The sequence below is a fragment of the Podarcis filfolensis genome (genome assembly GCF_964270895.1).
Source record: "Podarcis filfolensis genome assembly, chromosome: 6".
NCBI classification, from domain to species: domain Eukaryota; kingdom Metazoa; phylum Chordata; class Lepidosauria; order Squamata; family Lacertidae; genus Podarcis; species Podarcis filfolensis.
This window is the reverse complement of record NC_139609.1, coordinates 49,536,419-49,552,313: the sequence shown is the minus strand read 5'-3', so window position 1 is coordinate 49,552,313 and position 15,895 is coordinate 49,536,419. Positions and strand designations below refer to the sequence as shown.

The window sequence follows — 15,895 nt, the reverse complement described above, 5'->3', positions numbered from 1 at the left end:
TTACTAGCACCAGTTTTGTGGACCAACTTAATTTCAGTTTTTTTGGCATCTTTATTTTGGTTGTCTTAATTATAGATGTCATTATAATACAGAAATTACCCAATGATTGTTTTTATCTTATTTGAATGAATCAAAACCAGTGCAGCTGCTGCTTCTCTGCTGGTGGTGGAGGTGGCAAGGCAGGTATGCTGCTCATGTGGGCACCTCCTCACTTCACCTCATGGGCAGAACAGCCCTGGTTCTAGGCTACTTGCTCCATATCCCAGCTTTGCCGTGCCTGGCCCTCTATTTTATTTCTGACTTATCGCCCTGATCCTACAGACTGGTCCCAAACACAACTCGATCCTCATTGTGTAAGCCATCAGGAGTAAGTTGCATTCCATTTTTTAAGACGATGGCTTTCTCAGAATAAACCTGGAGTTATGCCCTGAAGCTAAACCTCTTATGCTGAAGTTCACAAGGGCAATGGCTGGTTAGTTCAGGTGTTGTTGTTCTTCAATCTGTCCTGAAGTCCAGGGCTCTAAAATGAAGCTCTTTAAATAATTTTCAGCAAAGGATTCTGCAAGCATCGGTTAGCTAATCTACACATCAGCTTGTTCTCCAAAAGCACCTCTCTATATTCACATTAAATGCACACAAGTAAAGATATATAACTTTGACACACAGAGCAAGTTCTCATTTTTAGTAAGATATTTTTGAGTAAAGTCTCTTTAGTGTCTCTACAGGTTCCAACAAAAAGCATAGCAAGACAGCCCTGGGCAAAGGAATGCATGGTGCAGGTGAGCCCTGGGCACAGTTGATGAAAAGATCCAATTGAATAACGTCCAACCTTAATGCACTATCTTCCCCACAAAATATATAGCCAAGCTGCAACGGCACATATTGTTACATATTCCACAGCAAGGACTTGGGGGGCATAGCTCCTTAAAGTTGTAGTAATAGTATTCCACTCATGCTCCATTTTTACTACCAGCTGTAAAATAGCTCCACATGCATCATGGTTTTGCATCAAAATGAACACAAGTCCAAAGGGACACGCTAGAGCAAATTTACAGCTTTGACAGGACTTTGCACCCAAGGCTGGGTGCACAGGAAACAGCCAGAGAAAAGTTAAGGTTTTCCTGCAGAATTACTCTCAAAAAATCAACCGCGCCTTCCCACAGACACACAGGAGTTTTGGAAGATTGTTTTAAGCCAGTTTATTTCAGGTTACTGTAAGCCTGTGACTTATGTGCATTTAACTTGTGAACATTCAGCTTTACGTGTGTGGCAAAAAAAATAATACGGGGCAGAAAGGGGCCAAGATTCCAGGAAAAAAGACTTTGGCAATCCCACCCACCACTGAACCCAGTGGGTTTCAACTATACACAATTTTGGCTTCAGGCACAACCCCCAGAATGTAATGCCCGTGTAAGTTTCGGGCTTACTGTAGTTCCTCTCCACACAGCAAAGTCACATAAAAGAAGGCACATCTACAAGATGGCTAATATTGAGCTGCATCTTCTCTACGAACTGAGGCACAGATTAAAAACACTCTTTGAAACAAAGTAAGAAGAGGGCCTAGAAAGGAAGCTGAAGATGGTAGCGTGATTTACAGTGAATATCACTCCAGTATTCTCCAGGGCACCAATTATTGGGGAATGAGAAGGAGGGGACCTTAATGAAATCTACAACCCCCCACCCTCCAATTCCCCCACCCACCCATTTAAGCCAAGCAAGACCCAACCAAATTAGTATTCCATAACTTTAGGTAAGAGGACAATACAAAAGGGTTGGGCCCTTGATCCACCACAACCACCTTCAAGCATTATGGTCCCATTAGAAACAAACAAATAAAACAAAATCAGGAGGAAAGTGCTTAATATAGCTTTAAAATACTTGAATGCTTAATGCATATTGGAATAAACACACTTTTTCAGCCCAATGAAATAATATACTAACCTTATCGGCTCACAATTCTAACTGCAAACCTGAATTAAAAACAGCCAGATGCCATGGCTCTACTGAAACCCACAATCCTGAGTGTTCATTACCATGCTGACGAGGAAGCTCATTTTGATTTAGCAACCCTTTCCAATTCAAAATATTAAGCAGGGAGACTAGAGATCTCCATAGCCATAACAGTATAGAAATCTCAGCTGCATAATACATAACAGTCATATGCAATATCCTGAGAATCTCCACTTTCATTTTTAAAATTAATTTTCTTGCCCTGCTTAGCTGTGAATAATGCTGGATTATTCGCATTTAGAAGGGGAAACCAGAAGGGATACATATTGTTTGGGCTTCTGGTGATCATGAAGGACTAACGCATCTCCCTAGGTCTACCTGCACTCGTACTGCCTCCCAGTATCCCAGCTGTTTCTTTCCCTTCCACCGCTCTGCCAGAATAACTTCCCAAACTGTAAATGCTACCATTTTTAATTAGACACTGAGCAATCCTAACACCAGATCAGCTTGCTACCTGGGAGTTAGGACCGTGGGGATGTGGCATGTCCTCTGCTGACTGAAAAGAGCTTCAGCAGCTGGGGCCACATCTACTGCAGAGGCCATTACTACACCAGTGAAAAAGCACTTATCTACTGTTGGCAGTGTTCCCACTGACAGTAGTCAGCATTGGGGCCCCAAACAGGGTGTTCTGGGGCAGGAGTGCAGTTGAGACAGCCTTGTAATCACTGGATCCCAGGCCCCTTCCCATTCAATGGGCATCCCCTAGGAATGGTCCTCCCATCCAAACAAGCCTGGAAATAGATCTTCCAGTGAGGGGGGCGCTGGCCAAAATAGACAACCATGAATGCAGGGAGAGGTAAGTATGCCCCCCCCACCTCTCATCCTGGACTGTCCATGCCAGCAGGGGCTTGGGAGTGGTGGACCATCCACCGCTTCACTCCCCATTCCTCCCCACATCAGATTGCACTCTTAATCAAGTAACCTGAGCAAACAAATAAATTTGACTTTCTGAATAATTTTTTCATTTTTTATTGCAGAATATTAAGTATGTGTTGCATAGAAACACAGACCCAACTGGCAATATGGGAACCTACGCAGTGTTTCCAGATGTATTTTCCACGAGGATGGTGAATTCTAAGCAAAATTGCGGAAGCAAGTTGTGCAATCAAGATTGATCCAGAGGCCCAGAACAGCTGGAAGGTACCTTTTAAAGTGGTAAAGAACATTGGACTTCATAATTACCACTGAGTGAGAAAAATGCAAACAGGGAAAGTCAACAATTCGAGGTGCTGTAATTCCAGCTCCTCTGTCAAATCCAGCATACATTCACACTCAAAGCCGTTTCACTGTCTTGCAAATTAGGGGAGTTGGCTATTCCCACTGAAAAGAACACAGGCAGTGTAAAGGACAATAAATGCAGTATCACAACTTAGAAAAGATGAGCTTTCCTCCAGAGTCCATGCTTTCTTAGGAGGAAAGGCTCGATAAAAAAATGCATCATGAAGCTCCTCATGCCAAGAGAAAAACAAAGAGGTGGAACAGCAACTTACAGGAGTGAACAAAGGGAAAACATATGACAAATTATTATGAATTTCTCTAACGCTTTTAAATGCAGAATATGTTTCTGTCTTCATAATGACCCTGTGTAGTAAGTAGTTTCTCATTTTAAAGATGAGGAACTGAGGGTGTAAGAGTGGATTGCCAAAGTGTGAGCTTACGAAGAAGCCTAAGATCTGAATATTCTAATCCAGATTCTACATTATCTGCTAGTGAGATACAGATATCTCAAAAAAGGGAAAGAAAAATGCTTAGGAAACAACTACTCTTCAGATGCAACATGTTGGAAGACACAGATTGCAAAGCCCTCAATGCCAAACAGAAGGTCTCCTGTAGAAAACTAGACAAACTAAAGCCAAACAATTACCTGTGGATGGATTTGCGGCTTGTCACATGTGGCCTCAAAATCCAGCACTAAGAAGTAGTGATACCTCTGTGGGGGAAAGGATGACATTGCTGCCATGGAAGCAAAGCCGTGAGACGCCAGTTTCCCGGTTGTAGTGGAACCGTACCGCTGGGGAAAAAACCGCAGAAGGGAGCGCAGAGTATTCCTCACTCTTGGGAGTAACTTGAGGTGAAGCCTTGCTGCTGTGGTACGGACAAGTGCTACCATTGAACACCTAGCAGCATCTGGAACTTGAGAGAGAGAGAGAAAGAAGCTGGTGTTACTCCCAGATACACACTTTATAGATCAAAATTTGTATTTCCATGATGGCGGTAAAGTATTTGGGTGGAGAGCTGGAAATTAACTCTTATTAAAATAATATTTATTTAAAATACGTACACCCTGCCATTGAAACAAAGTATCCACAGCAAAAACAAAATAACAAGAACAGTAAAAATGCAAGAATCAAATTATTAAAATATCATATAATGCAGTTCAATAAAACAGCAGGAGAAATAAAAACCCTTTATACACCTCCCATCTCAAATGCTTAACCCCTGCCCCCCAAAACCCTTTTTTAATACTTGCTACCAAATAGTGAAAATAGAGCTAAGAGAGCATCTGGTGAGCACAGTAACCATGAGCAGCCAACACTAAAAGTTACTATGCCTGGTCCAGTTCAGACTCAACAATGGATATGACAAATGGAATAGCACGTGGGTCAGCAAACTAAGGCCTGGGGGCCGGATCCAGCCCTATTGCCTTCTGGATCCGGCCCGCGAATGGTCCGCAGTGTGGATTGGTGTGGGAATTCTGATCTAACGCTGTGCCATTCCCCCCCACACACACACTGCGGCGGTGCCTCCTCCCTCCCTCCTCCTGGCTTCTCCCCACCCTGCCTAGAGGAGGAAGGGGGCTGGGCTTTGTTGAGCCGTGGTTGGCTGAGTGCCATTTTAAGCAGCCCCTCTCTGGAGCCAGCCCTTTCACACCGCTCATCGTCTGTCCGCCACCGCCAGCCCCTGCCACTCGCAAGGCACAGGTAAGCAGCCACTGGGGCTCGTCCAGTGCTGTGGAGAAGGGAGGGGAGAGTCGTGGGGGGGATTCCCTCCCCCCAAAAAATATAGTTTGGCTGCCCACAAGGTCTGAGGGACCAGCCCTCAGCCCTCTGTGGAAAAAGTTTGCTGACCCCTGGAATAGAATGAGTAGAGTTGCACATAAACTAGGAAAACACATGTTCAGCTCCCTTCTAGAGTATGAAGCTCACAGGGTGACCTTGAAGAAGTCACAATCTCTCAGCCTAACATCTCAGAGGATACAATGCAGGGAAGACTATGTACATACAATGAACTCTTTGGAGGAGCAAGGTTGTTGTTGTTTTAAAATTTTTTGCTGCTATTTGGCATCACTGCAAACTATGTATACATATGATTAATAAACTTTTAAATCATACTGATCAGTGACTACCTTCAGTGCTACTTACTTGTACCATATTTGTGCAGCTTCTATAGCAGTAGCTTATACTACAGATGTCTAAAGACAGCCAACTGTAAGCTTCACCTGTTAACTCATTCTGACCACAAGAGACCTGCATACACATACCTAAGACCTTGGCACTGAACCCTCCCACCCACCCCCAACCAAAAAAAAAAAAATCCTTCTCAAGATGCTTGATCTTCAGCACCTTTCCTAAATGGATCTCCAAGATAAAGTTACAGCCTTGCAGAGGTTTCCTATAATATTGTACCCTGGAATACTGAGCAAGGATTAGAAGAACACTCGGCTTTCCACGTTGAAAGCTCAAACTGAAAACAAAGAAACAGAGTTGAATCCAATGATGTATGAGCAGAGTTTCACTAGTGCAATGACACTTTCCCATCCTCTCCTTGTGTGCCACCAAAATATGCTCCGGGGGGTTCCCAAACCTCTGGAGCAGATTGGGGGGGGGGCGCTGCAGAGAAGAGCAGAGGAGAGGGCAATTCCATTGCACAACAGAACAACCCTAAACTTTTAAGACCCTTTGAATCATTTGTCTATACTCAAAACTAGCATAAGGTGTGGGATGAAATTATTCAATACCTTAGTATGTTAGACCAAGAACACATCTTAAGTTGGCTGAGTCACCCTTACTAGACCCAACAATACTAACTGAGCAATACCAGCACCACACACACTACCTAAATCCATAGCTTTTCAGTAGATCTTACTGTGCCATAAAGTTCATCCCCAAAGACCCTGGCAGGTTAGTGATAGTTCTTCTCTCCTGCTGATGGAGGCTACTTGCGGTGGAAAACTGCAAAGCTTTAGACCTACCCTCCATTGGTATGTACATTATTCACATCTTCCTGCTGCAAGCAGGAACAGGAAAGACCCTTTGATGACCATTAGGTGGAACAGAAAAGACTTTCCACCAAAAACACAAAGGCGGGAGGCAGAGTCCCTTGCAAACATTAGGGGTTATTTATACAACAGACACCAACTGCTCCTCTGTACCCGTTAGTCCATCAGGTAAATAATGCACGTGCCAAAATACACACTTAATGAGGTAAATAATATGCCTTAAAGAAGAACTAAAGCTGTATTTACCTGCGAGACCAGTGAAGGGCCAGATTAGAAGATAATTGAAGATGAGCAGGTCAGGTAAATACACATTTTATAACCTTCACACAGAAGGATTTTTGGTTAGAGAGATGCACTCACATGCACACAGAAAGGTTAAAGACTGGGCCACTTTGCAAGTAGAGATTTTTACAGAATAGGCTGGTTCACACTGTGGTGCATTAGCACCGGGGGAGGGGGAGAGAGAAGAGGGGAAATGGCAGAAGTGAAAGATGTTGCTTCCATAAAGCAATGGACCAAGCCTCGGAAACTGGAAAGCCAAGCTACAAAAATAATAAGCAGCTGCCCTTGTAGCCTAACATTATATTTATCCTAGAGGTTCCTTGCCATAACTACCATCTTTCCATCTAGCGCCTTTTATTGTCATTAATAAATACATTACAGCCAAATAGAAGTTAGTAACAGTCACTTCCAACCCATCATAGAGTAACATGTATTTGAGAGAGACGCCTTTTAAATCTTCAAAGCTGCCAAGCTGTGTAGCTGTAGGGCTATCAGGCAGATGTAATGCTCTGGAGTAAAACAGCTTCGCTAATATTTTACTGTGGCAAAACCCAGGCCCTCGCCAACTGTACAGGGAAGTATACAGAACAGCAAGAGCCATTGTATCAAATATTAAAATATATCCAAGAAATGCATGCAGCTGTACCCAGCACCCAGCCACACATGCTTATTTCATATATATATACACCTCTTACACATAAATTTTCATGAGCATGAGCAATTATAACCCTATTTTAGAATCTAGCTCTGTGATTCGTACAGGGGCTAAGACAAATTGCCCCTTTCCCAGCCAGTAACATGAAACAAGTTTAACTGATACCTTTCTTGGACTTCCGGAGGCGGCGCGAAACTGTAATGGCGGTCCTCTTCTAGTCTGAAGAGGGGCTCCGCAGGAAAGGGTCGTTTCGCTGCGGCACAGCGACGACCCATCAAGAAAAACCACGAGCAGAGTGAGCTCGTGGCCGTGGGACTCGGCGGGCACCTGGAGCGACCCCGAAATCGCGAAAGGAACCCCGTAAGGGGCTCCGGAGTGAAAGAGGGGTAGCGGTGCTGTGAGTTCATCGCTCTTTCTGCGGGAGTGAAGCCGCGCAGCTGTTGCAGATGAGCGCCGACCTTTCTTCCTTTAAAGATTCGACTGAAACAACAAACCCGTGAGTAAGGACGTTAAATTCGGCAGTAAATTCTTGAAAAAAATTTTGGCTGTAACCGGGAGACGTTAAAAAGGAAGTCCGCCTCCCGGAGCTGCTTACAAGATCAAAGCAAGGGATCAGAGAAGCGAAAAGCGGCTGAAAAGGGATGTTTTAAAGAGGGACTTTCATGCACTTTCAGAAGTGACTGTTAACGAGAAAAGATAGACTTATTTGTGAGCAATTTTTTAAAAGGAAAATTGGAGCGATCCTCCCCAGTAAGATCATTCAAAGCTAAATTCCAAATCGTCGGGCTGCTGGAGGGGAAACTGTTTAACTGCGGAACTGTTACAAATTGTTACAAACTTTTACAGACGTATGGATACCCTTGAGCTTTTGAGCTTTAACAAGCTGGACTGGATACAAATTGTAGGCACCTTTTTGAAACTTTGTTAAAAGTTTAAAGTACTCTGCAGGACTTGTTTATTACCATTTGGGACTATTGCATTTCTGTTTTTTAACATACAGGGGACTTTAATGGCGGAAAAGTTGCCTTCTTCTTTTTGAAACTTTGGTGGTACTCCCCCTAGAGGATTTTGGGAATATAAGGCCTGGGAACAGCTTTTTATGTTTACTCTCTCTCACTGGATTGTTTTTAAATTGGATCTGTCTTTCCCATGGGACAATAACAATTTGACCTTGAACATTGACTGATGAGTGGTACAGGAAAGACAAGAGCAGCCAAAGCCAAGGAAGCTAAGGAGAAGGAAAAGGAAAAAAAGCAGGCACAGCTTGTACAAACAACTTTGACTCAGGGACGCAGATCATCAGTTCCAGCTGTGCTGGGCGTACAAAAGGCAGAAGCCGAAAAGTCTAAAATTCCAGCAGAGGAAGATATGGCAGTAGGAGCATCTGAGGGAGTTCTGAAACAAATCTTGGAGCAGTTGGCAGCTTTAAATCAAAAGGTTGACAACCAATCATCAAAAATTGACCAAGCTACATCTTCGATCCAGAAATTGACAGATCAGGTTTCCCAGCATACACAAGCAATTGAAAAATTGCAAGGAGCTACACAAGAAAACCGTAATTTGGCTGGGGAAGCTGTTCAAATTGCAACGGCAGCTAGAAAAGAGGTCGAGGAAGTTAGAGGTGAAGTTAAACCTTTGCATAAACAAATTGGTGAACAACAAGCCTACCTCTCGATGGTGGAATTGAAAAATCGTGAGAATAACCTCAGATTAAGAGCAATCCCAGAAATTGAACAAGAAGATTTAATTGGATTTTTGACAACAGAATTTTCAAAATTCTGGGGCATTAAGGAAGAAACTGACTTTAAAATAGTGTCAGCTTTTCGGCTGGGAAGATTGGTAAGGAAGGACAGACCCAGAGATTGTTTGATAATTTTGAGATCAAGGGAAGAGAGAGACAAAATATTAGGCCTACATTTCGCAAATACATTGGTGATACAAGATAAAAGGGTGGAAATTTACCGAGACATCCCAAAACAGTTATTGGACTTGAGAACCACTTATTCAGAACTGGCAAGACTGTTGAGAATCAACACAATTCGTTATAGGTGGGAGTTTCCACAAGGGTTATCATTTACTTACAAGCAGAAGAAGGTAAAGATAAAAACACCAGAGGATTTACAAAAGTTCCTGCACGATCACGGTGAAGATCTCCAAAAAGAAGCAGCAGCACTTTGTCCTCTACCACAAGCTGGGATTCCGCCTGGAGGCGGAGCAGGCCCTATACCCTCGGGACCAGAAGATACACCACTCTAGGTGTAACAAAACAGTACAGGATGTCTCTGCAGCTACTTAGTTGGAATATAAATGGCGGAAATTCTCCGGAAAAAAGAAGGAAAATATTTCACATATTGAAGAAAGAACAATTGGACATTATTTGTTTACAAGAAACCCATGTGACCAGGCTTCACAGAAAAGTCTTAGTTAACAAAAGACTAGGCCAAGAATTTATTTCATCAGACAAGGTTAAGAAAAGAGGCGTGGTGATATATGCCAAGGAGAGCCTGGCACCAAAATTTGTATTTAAAGATGAGCAAGGAAGAATCTTGGCGATTGAAATCCAGACACAAGGAGAAAAAATTTTGATATTAGGAATATATGCGCCAAATGACGGGAAATCAGAATTTTTTAAGAAGCTGCATGAGACCATGTTGGACTATATGGACTACAACAACATCATAATGATGGGAGACATGAATGGAGTGGTATCTACACATATGGATAAGTCTCAAAATCAAAACTTAACATCAGATGGCAGACTGCCTAAAACTTTCTTTGAACTGATTGACAATTTGGATCTGATTGATATATGGAGGACAAAAGACCCCCTAGGTAAAGAAGGAACTTTCTTCTCTGAGGCCCACCTGTCATGGACAAGGATCGACCAAATCTGGACATCTAGAGGGCTGGCACCCAAGACTAGAAAGGTGGAAATCTGCCCAAAAACATGCTCCGACCACAATGCTTTGAAACTAGAACTTAGACTTACCCAAACCGGTTCCTTCAGATGGAGAATGAATGACACCTTATTAAGAGATCAAGAGATTGTGAAAAAGGCCCAAAAAACGTTAAAGGACTATTTTGAAATCAACCTGAACACTACAGTTGAAAAAAGAATGATCTGGGACGCAAGTAAAGCCGTTATGAGAGGGTTTCTGATACAACAAAACACAATCAAGAAAAAGCTCTGGAATGGAAAGAAGGATAAAATATTGGAGAAAATATATCAAGGTGAGAAGAAACTGAGAACCAATCCCAAGTCAAAGGAAGTGCTGAGAGAAATCAAATTCCATCAAGCACAATACTCTAAACTGATAAATCAAGAGATCGAATGGAAAATCAAACAGATGAAGCAAAGATCGTTTGAATCAGCAAACAAATGTGGAAAGCTGCTAGCTTGGCAGCTGAAAAAAAGACAAAAGTTAAATACAGTGACAAATCTAGAGATTGAAGGAAGAATGGTTCAGAAACCAGAAGAAATCAGGAAGTGCTTCCACAGATACTTCAAAGAACTTTATGCACAAGGGCCTCAGAAAGAGTTGGAGATAGATCAATTTTTAAGGATAAATGGACTACCAAAAATAACCCAAGATAAAAGATCAATCTTGAATTGTAAAATAACTCAACAGGAAATTGAAGGTGCCATTCAGAATATGCAACTTGGCAAATCTCCAGGCCCGGATGGGCTTACCTCCAAATACTACAAGACTTTGAAGGACTACTTGACACAGCCTTTGATGGAGGTATGCAACCAGATCATGGAGGGGAAGAGGGCACCGGAAACGTGGAAAGAAGCATTCATCACATTGATACCCAAGCTAGAATCTGAAAAGACCCAGCTTAAGAACTACCGTCCCATCTCACTCCTGAATGTGGATTACAAAATATTTGCAGACATTTTAGCAAGCAGACTTAAAAAGGTCTTAAATGAAGTAATTCACAAGGACCAAGCTGGCTTTCTCCCTGGTAGACATTTATATGGAAATACCAGAAACATCATTGACATTTTGGAACTATTGCAAACCAATAGGAACACAAGGGCGGTTTTAATCTTCATTGATGCGGAGAAAGCATTTGATAATATATCTTGGAAGTTTATGAAGAAAAATCTGGAAGGGATGGGAGTGGGACGGGGGTTTGAAAATGGAATAGAAGCAATCTATTCAGAACAGAAAGCTAAATTAATAGTGAACAATGTGGTGACGGAGGAATTTAAAATTGAAAAAGGGACACGACAAGGGTGCCCTCTATCCCCTCTTTTATTCATTTCAGTCCTGGAGGTGCTATTGAACATGATTAGGGAGGACCGGTTGGTACAAGGGATAGAGGTCGGAGTGAAACAATATAAACTGAAAGCTTTTGCAGATGACTTAGTTTTGACATTACAGGAGCCAGAACCCAGTACAAAAAGAGTTTTAGAACTTATTCATGAGTTTGGTCGGGTTGCAGGATTTAAGTTGAACAAACAAAAGACTAAGGTTTTGGCCAAAAACTTGACATCTACAGAAACAGAGGGGTTTCAGAGAGAAACAGAATTAAATGTGGTTAAAAAGGTGAAATACCTAGGGATCTATTTGTCTTCCAAAAATTTGAACTTATTTAAAGACAATTATGAAAAATGTTGGTCGGAAATTAAGAAGGACTTAGAAATTTGGTCAAGATTGAAACTTTCCTTGTTGGGTCGAATAGCAGCTATAAAGATGAATGTATTGCCGAAAATGTTATTTTTGTTTCAGACCCTACAGATCGTGGACAGAGTGGAATGTTTTGGAAAATGGCAGAAGGATATATCTGGGTTTGTCTGGCAGGGCAAAAAGCCTCGAATAAAGTTTAAAATACTAACTGACTCGAAAGAAAGAGGAGGGTTTGCCCTGCCGGACTTGAGGTTATATTATGAATCTGCAGCCTTCTGCTGGTTGAAAGATTGGTTTTTGTTAGAAAACACTGATGTCCTGGATCTGGAAGGGTTTGATAATGCTTTTGGTTGGCATGCATATCTATGGTACGACAAGGTTAAGGTTCATAAACTGTTCAAAAATCATATTGTCAGAAAATCAATTTTTGCAGTCTGGATGAAATATAAGGACTTATTAGAGAGTAAAACCCCGAGGTGGCTATCACCAGTGGAGGCCAAGGCTCGAAAAAGACCCAATATGGAGGCCTATTGGCCGAAATATTGGGAAATAATCGAAAAAATTGGAGACAACTGGAAACTGCAGAGTAAGGATAAACTAAAAAATAAGGTGCGAGATTGGTTACACTATGCTCAAATTCAAGAGGTTTTTAAATTGGATAAAAAAGTTGGCTTCCAAGTGGAAAAATCGAAATTGGAGACAGAATTGTTAGAACCAAAAACTAAGGTATTATCGAGAATGTACAACTTGCTGCTTAAGTGGAATACACAGGATGAGACAGTTAAATCTGCCATGATAAAATGGGCACAGGATGTCGGACATAACATTATGTTTGAAGACTGGGAAAGGTTATGGAACAACGGGATAAAATTCACGGCATGTAGTGCCCTGAAAGAAAATATTATGAAAATGTTATACCGGTGGTACATGACCCCAGTCAAGCTAGCTAAGATATATCACCTGTCTGATAACAAATGTTGGAAATGTAAGGAGGCAGAAGGGACATTTTTTCATCTCTGGTGGACCTGCCCAAAAGTGAAGGCCTTCTGGGAAATGATTTACAATGAACTGAAAAAGGTATTTAAGTATACCTTTCCCAAGAAACCAGAGGCCTTCCTGCTGGGCATGGTAGACCAGAAAGTGTCAAAGAAAGATAGAACTTTGTTTATGTATGCTACCACAGCAGCAAGAATACTCATCGCAAAGAATTGGAAGACACAAGATTTACCCACGTTGGAGGAATGGCAGACGCAGTTGATGGACTATATGGAACTAGCTGAAATGACCGGCAGAATCCGAGATTTGGATGAAGAATCAGTCGAGGCGGATTGGAAAAAATTTAAAGACTATTTGCAAAAATACTATAAGCTGTATGAACTTTAAGACAGTGCATGTTCTTGGAAAGGTTACGCTTTAGCAAATATGATTAAGCAAATGGTAAAATTAATGACAAATGAGAAAAGAAGTCAATGTGAATCAAACATTTTATGTTTATTTTAAAAGGTAACAAAGTTAAGATACAATATACTGAATATGGGTACATAATAATGGAAAGTTCCAACAAGGTTTGAAATAAGGTAACAAATTGCTGATATTGCTACTACAAAGAACGCAGATCTGGAAGGTGTGGGGAAGTCCAATGGTTTTCTTTTTTGTTAAAAAAATCAAAAATTGTTTCTTGTATTTGGGTTTTTCTGTATTGTATTGAATTGTCAAAATTATGAAAAGAAACGTAATAAAAATTATTTAAAAAAAAAAAAAAAAAAAATAACTGATACCTTTCTTATTGAATTGAGATGACGGGATGTCTCCCAAACCTATTCATGTGTAAGGCTTCCACAAACAACTGCTTTGCTTCATATTCTTAGATATGAAGCCTGCACCAGAGCTTGCCATCCTCAAGGGAGAAGAATCTCAGTCATGGAAGAAAAGTAAAGGGCAGAAGTCCATAATAATCACACATATCCAGCGCTTATTTTCTTGAAAGAGAAGTGTCAGGGTTCATATCTGTCTGGATATCCATCTTCTAATATCGAACCCCTGCTCCAGCTTTCAGATTCAAGATATACCATGGGGTGGGAGGACCGTGGTTCCTTTTGGGTTAAGGGAATTCATTCTACATGGGCTGAGAATTCTCCTTCATCACCATTTAACTTCACAAGTTCTAAAGTACTGCTTTTAAAGCAAGTGCCAGGACTCATTGCACAGATTCAGAGGGGAGGAGTTGGATGAAATTAAGAAATGCCCATGAGAAAGAGCACACAAATGGCAATACTGACATTCAGACTTCAACAAGCTACTTTAGAGAAGGGAAGCAGCAATAACATCCCAGCAGTAACTGTCTCTATAACAGCCCCAAACTTTGAAGAAGTTTTTTTCCCCAGAAGCCAGCTCATATGCCATTTTAAACTAAATTTCAGTGTTCATGCGCATCTCCTCAGACTCACAAAGTGGCATCAGTCCCCAGATACCATTCTGATTCTGAACAGTTGGTGTGGTACTGACTAAGGGTGTGTGTGTGGGTGTGTAGGATCCCAAGTTCAAGCTGGGAGGATAAGAAACATTAACAAAATCTGTGTGTCATATTCTTTTTTGAAACATGTGTGTTCTGCAACCTGTATAAACTCTGACTTGGTTTGGGCCTGCCTGGTGCAATTTGGCCCATGAGGCTATTTCCCTCAAAGCAACACCAACCCACCCAGCAGCTGATATTGCTGGTGGCATCAGCTGGTGGGCGGGACTTCCTTAAAAAGCATGCTCTGCCCTGATCCCTTCAACCTCCAAAAAGGATCAGCATGGAGCAAGCTTTCCAAAGAATCAGCAAAAGCAGGTAGACCCAATTTTGTCTTCATCACTGTGCAACAGAGCAGTCACTGCCAGAGTTGGTCACCAGCACTGCCAGAGACTGCTCCATTGCACAGCAATGAATAAACAGGTGATGTTTTGCAGCACTCTTTGAAGCAGTCTCCTCCCTTTCCCTTTAAAGACCACTGGAGCAGTGCTTCAAAGAGCACCTGCTTAAGGGCAATCCCCACCCTCCCATGCTCAGATGGGATTGCAGGGTCTGCCTTAAAACAGGTGCTCTTTGCAAATGTTCCCCACTCCCTTAAAGAGTGCTCCAGCGATCTCTAAAGTGGGGATGAAGTTGCTGCAAAGAAGAGTTTCCAAACACTTTTCAAGTGTCTTCACCATTCCTTTCAAGTGCTGATTGCCACAGGTGAAAATCACGTAAAGGGGGGGGGCCACGTCACAAGACTAGGGGGCCACAGAGGGAAGTGAAGAAAACAGAGAAGTGACTGAGAAAAGAAAACAGAAAAGAAAACAGAAAACAGAGAAGTGAAGTATTTGGTAGAATGAGATTTCTGTTGTGCAAATTATTTACGCAGCCTAACACGGAATCGCCTTAACATAATGGACAGAGGTGATCTTTGGTTATCCCTCACAGCAATAGAACAAGATATAAAAAAGCTTGTTTCTGGTCATCAAGCACAAAGGTCACATTGATCAAGAAATACTTAATAGTATAATTTTTATGTAATTGTATTTTGTACTAATTATAAAAATTATAAACAAAACATGTTCTATTTACAAACAAAACATTTATATGGTTAGCTTTCTACCAGTAGGATGGGGGACCACAGGAAGGAAACAAGGTCGGAAGAGGGTCATGGTCCGGAAAAGGTTGAGAAACACTGATTTATAGCTTGTTAGTTGTCCAGGAGAGCTAAACCACAAGCCAAGATTTGGATAACACAACAAGACAAGCCATGGTTTAGCAGAGCATGGCACAGTAGAGGAACTGGGGAGAAGCAATGCAGCTGAGATCTCCTCTCCAGAAGCTGACACATTAGAGCTTAGCCATGATTTGGCTTAGCATGACATGTGAACTAGATCTCTCTCTCTCCCTATCTCCCCATCATGAGTCACGGGGAAGGAAAATGAACTATTCAGGGACCTGAACTCCTATCCTCCGACAACAGAAAATCCAGTTTAAACTCACTCATGCAGTTCCCACAACTTCATCAAGCATCGTTTCATGTTTTCAACCTGTCACAGGTTCAATATCTATAATTTCTTCAGTAAATAAATGAAAGC

At 41.8% G+C, this 15,895-nt stretch overlaps 1 protein-coding gene across 2 annotated transcripts in view; it reads right to left on the bottom strand.

The window, feature by feature from the left end:
* ERI3 (ERI1 exoribonuclease family member 3) overlaps positions 1 to 15,895 on the bottom strand; it is a 211,312-nt gene that overhangs the window by 173,006 nt on the left and 22,411 nt on the right. For both annotated transcript variants that reach the window (XM_083619979.1, XM_083619980.1), the window contains exon 2: positions 3,875 to 4,143. In XM_083619979.1, coding sequence (XP_083476105.1) covers positions 3,875 to 4,143 — 269 coding nt within the window. The remainder of the gene's footprint in view (positions 1 to 3,874; positions 4,144 to 15,895) is intronic.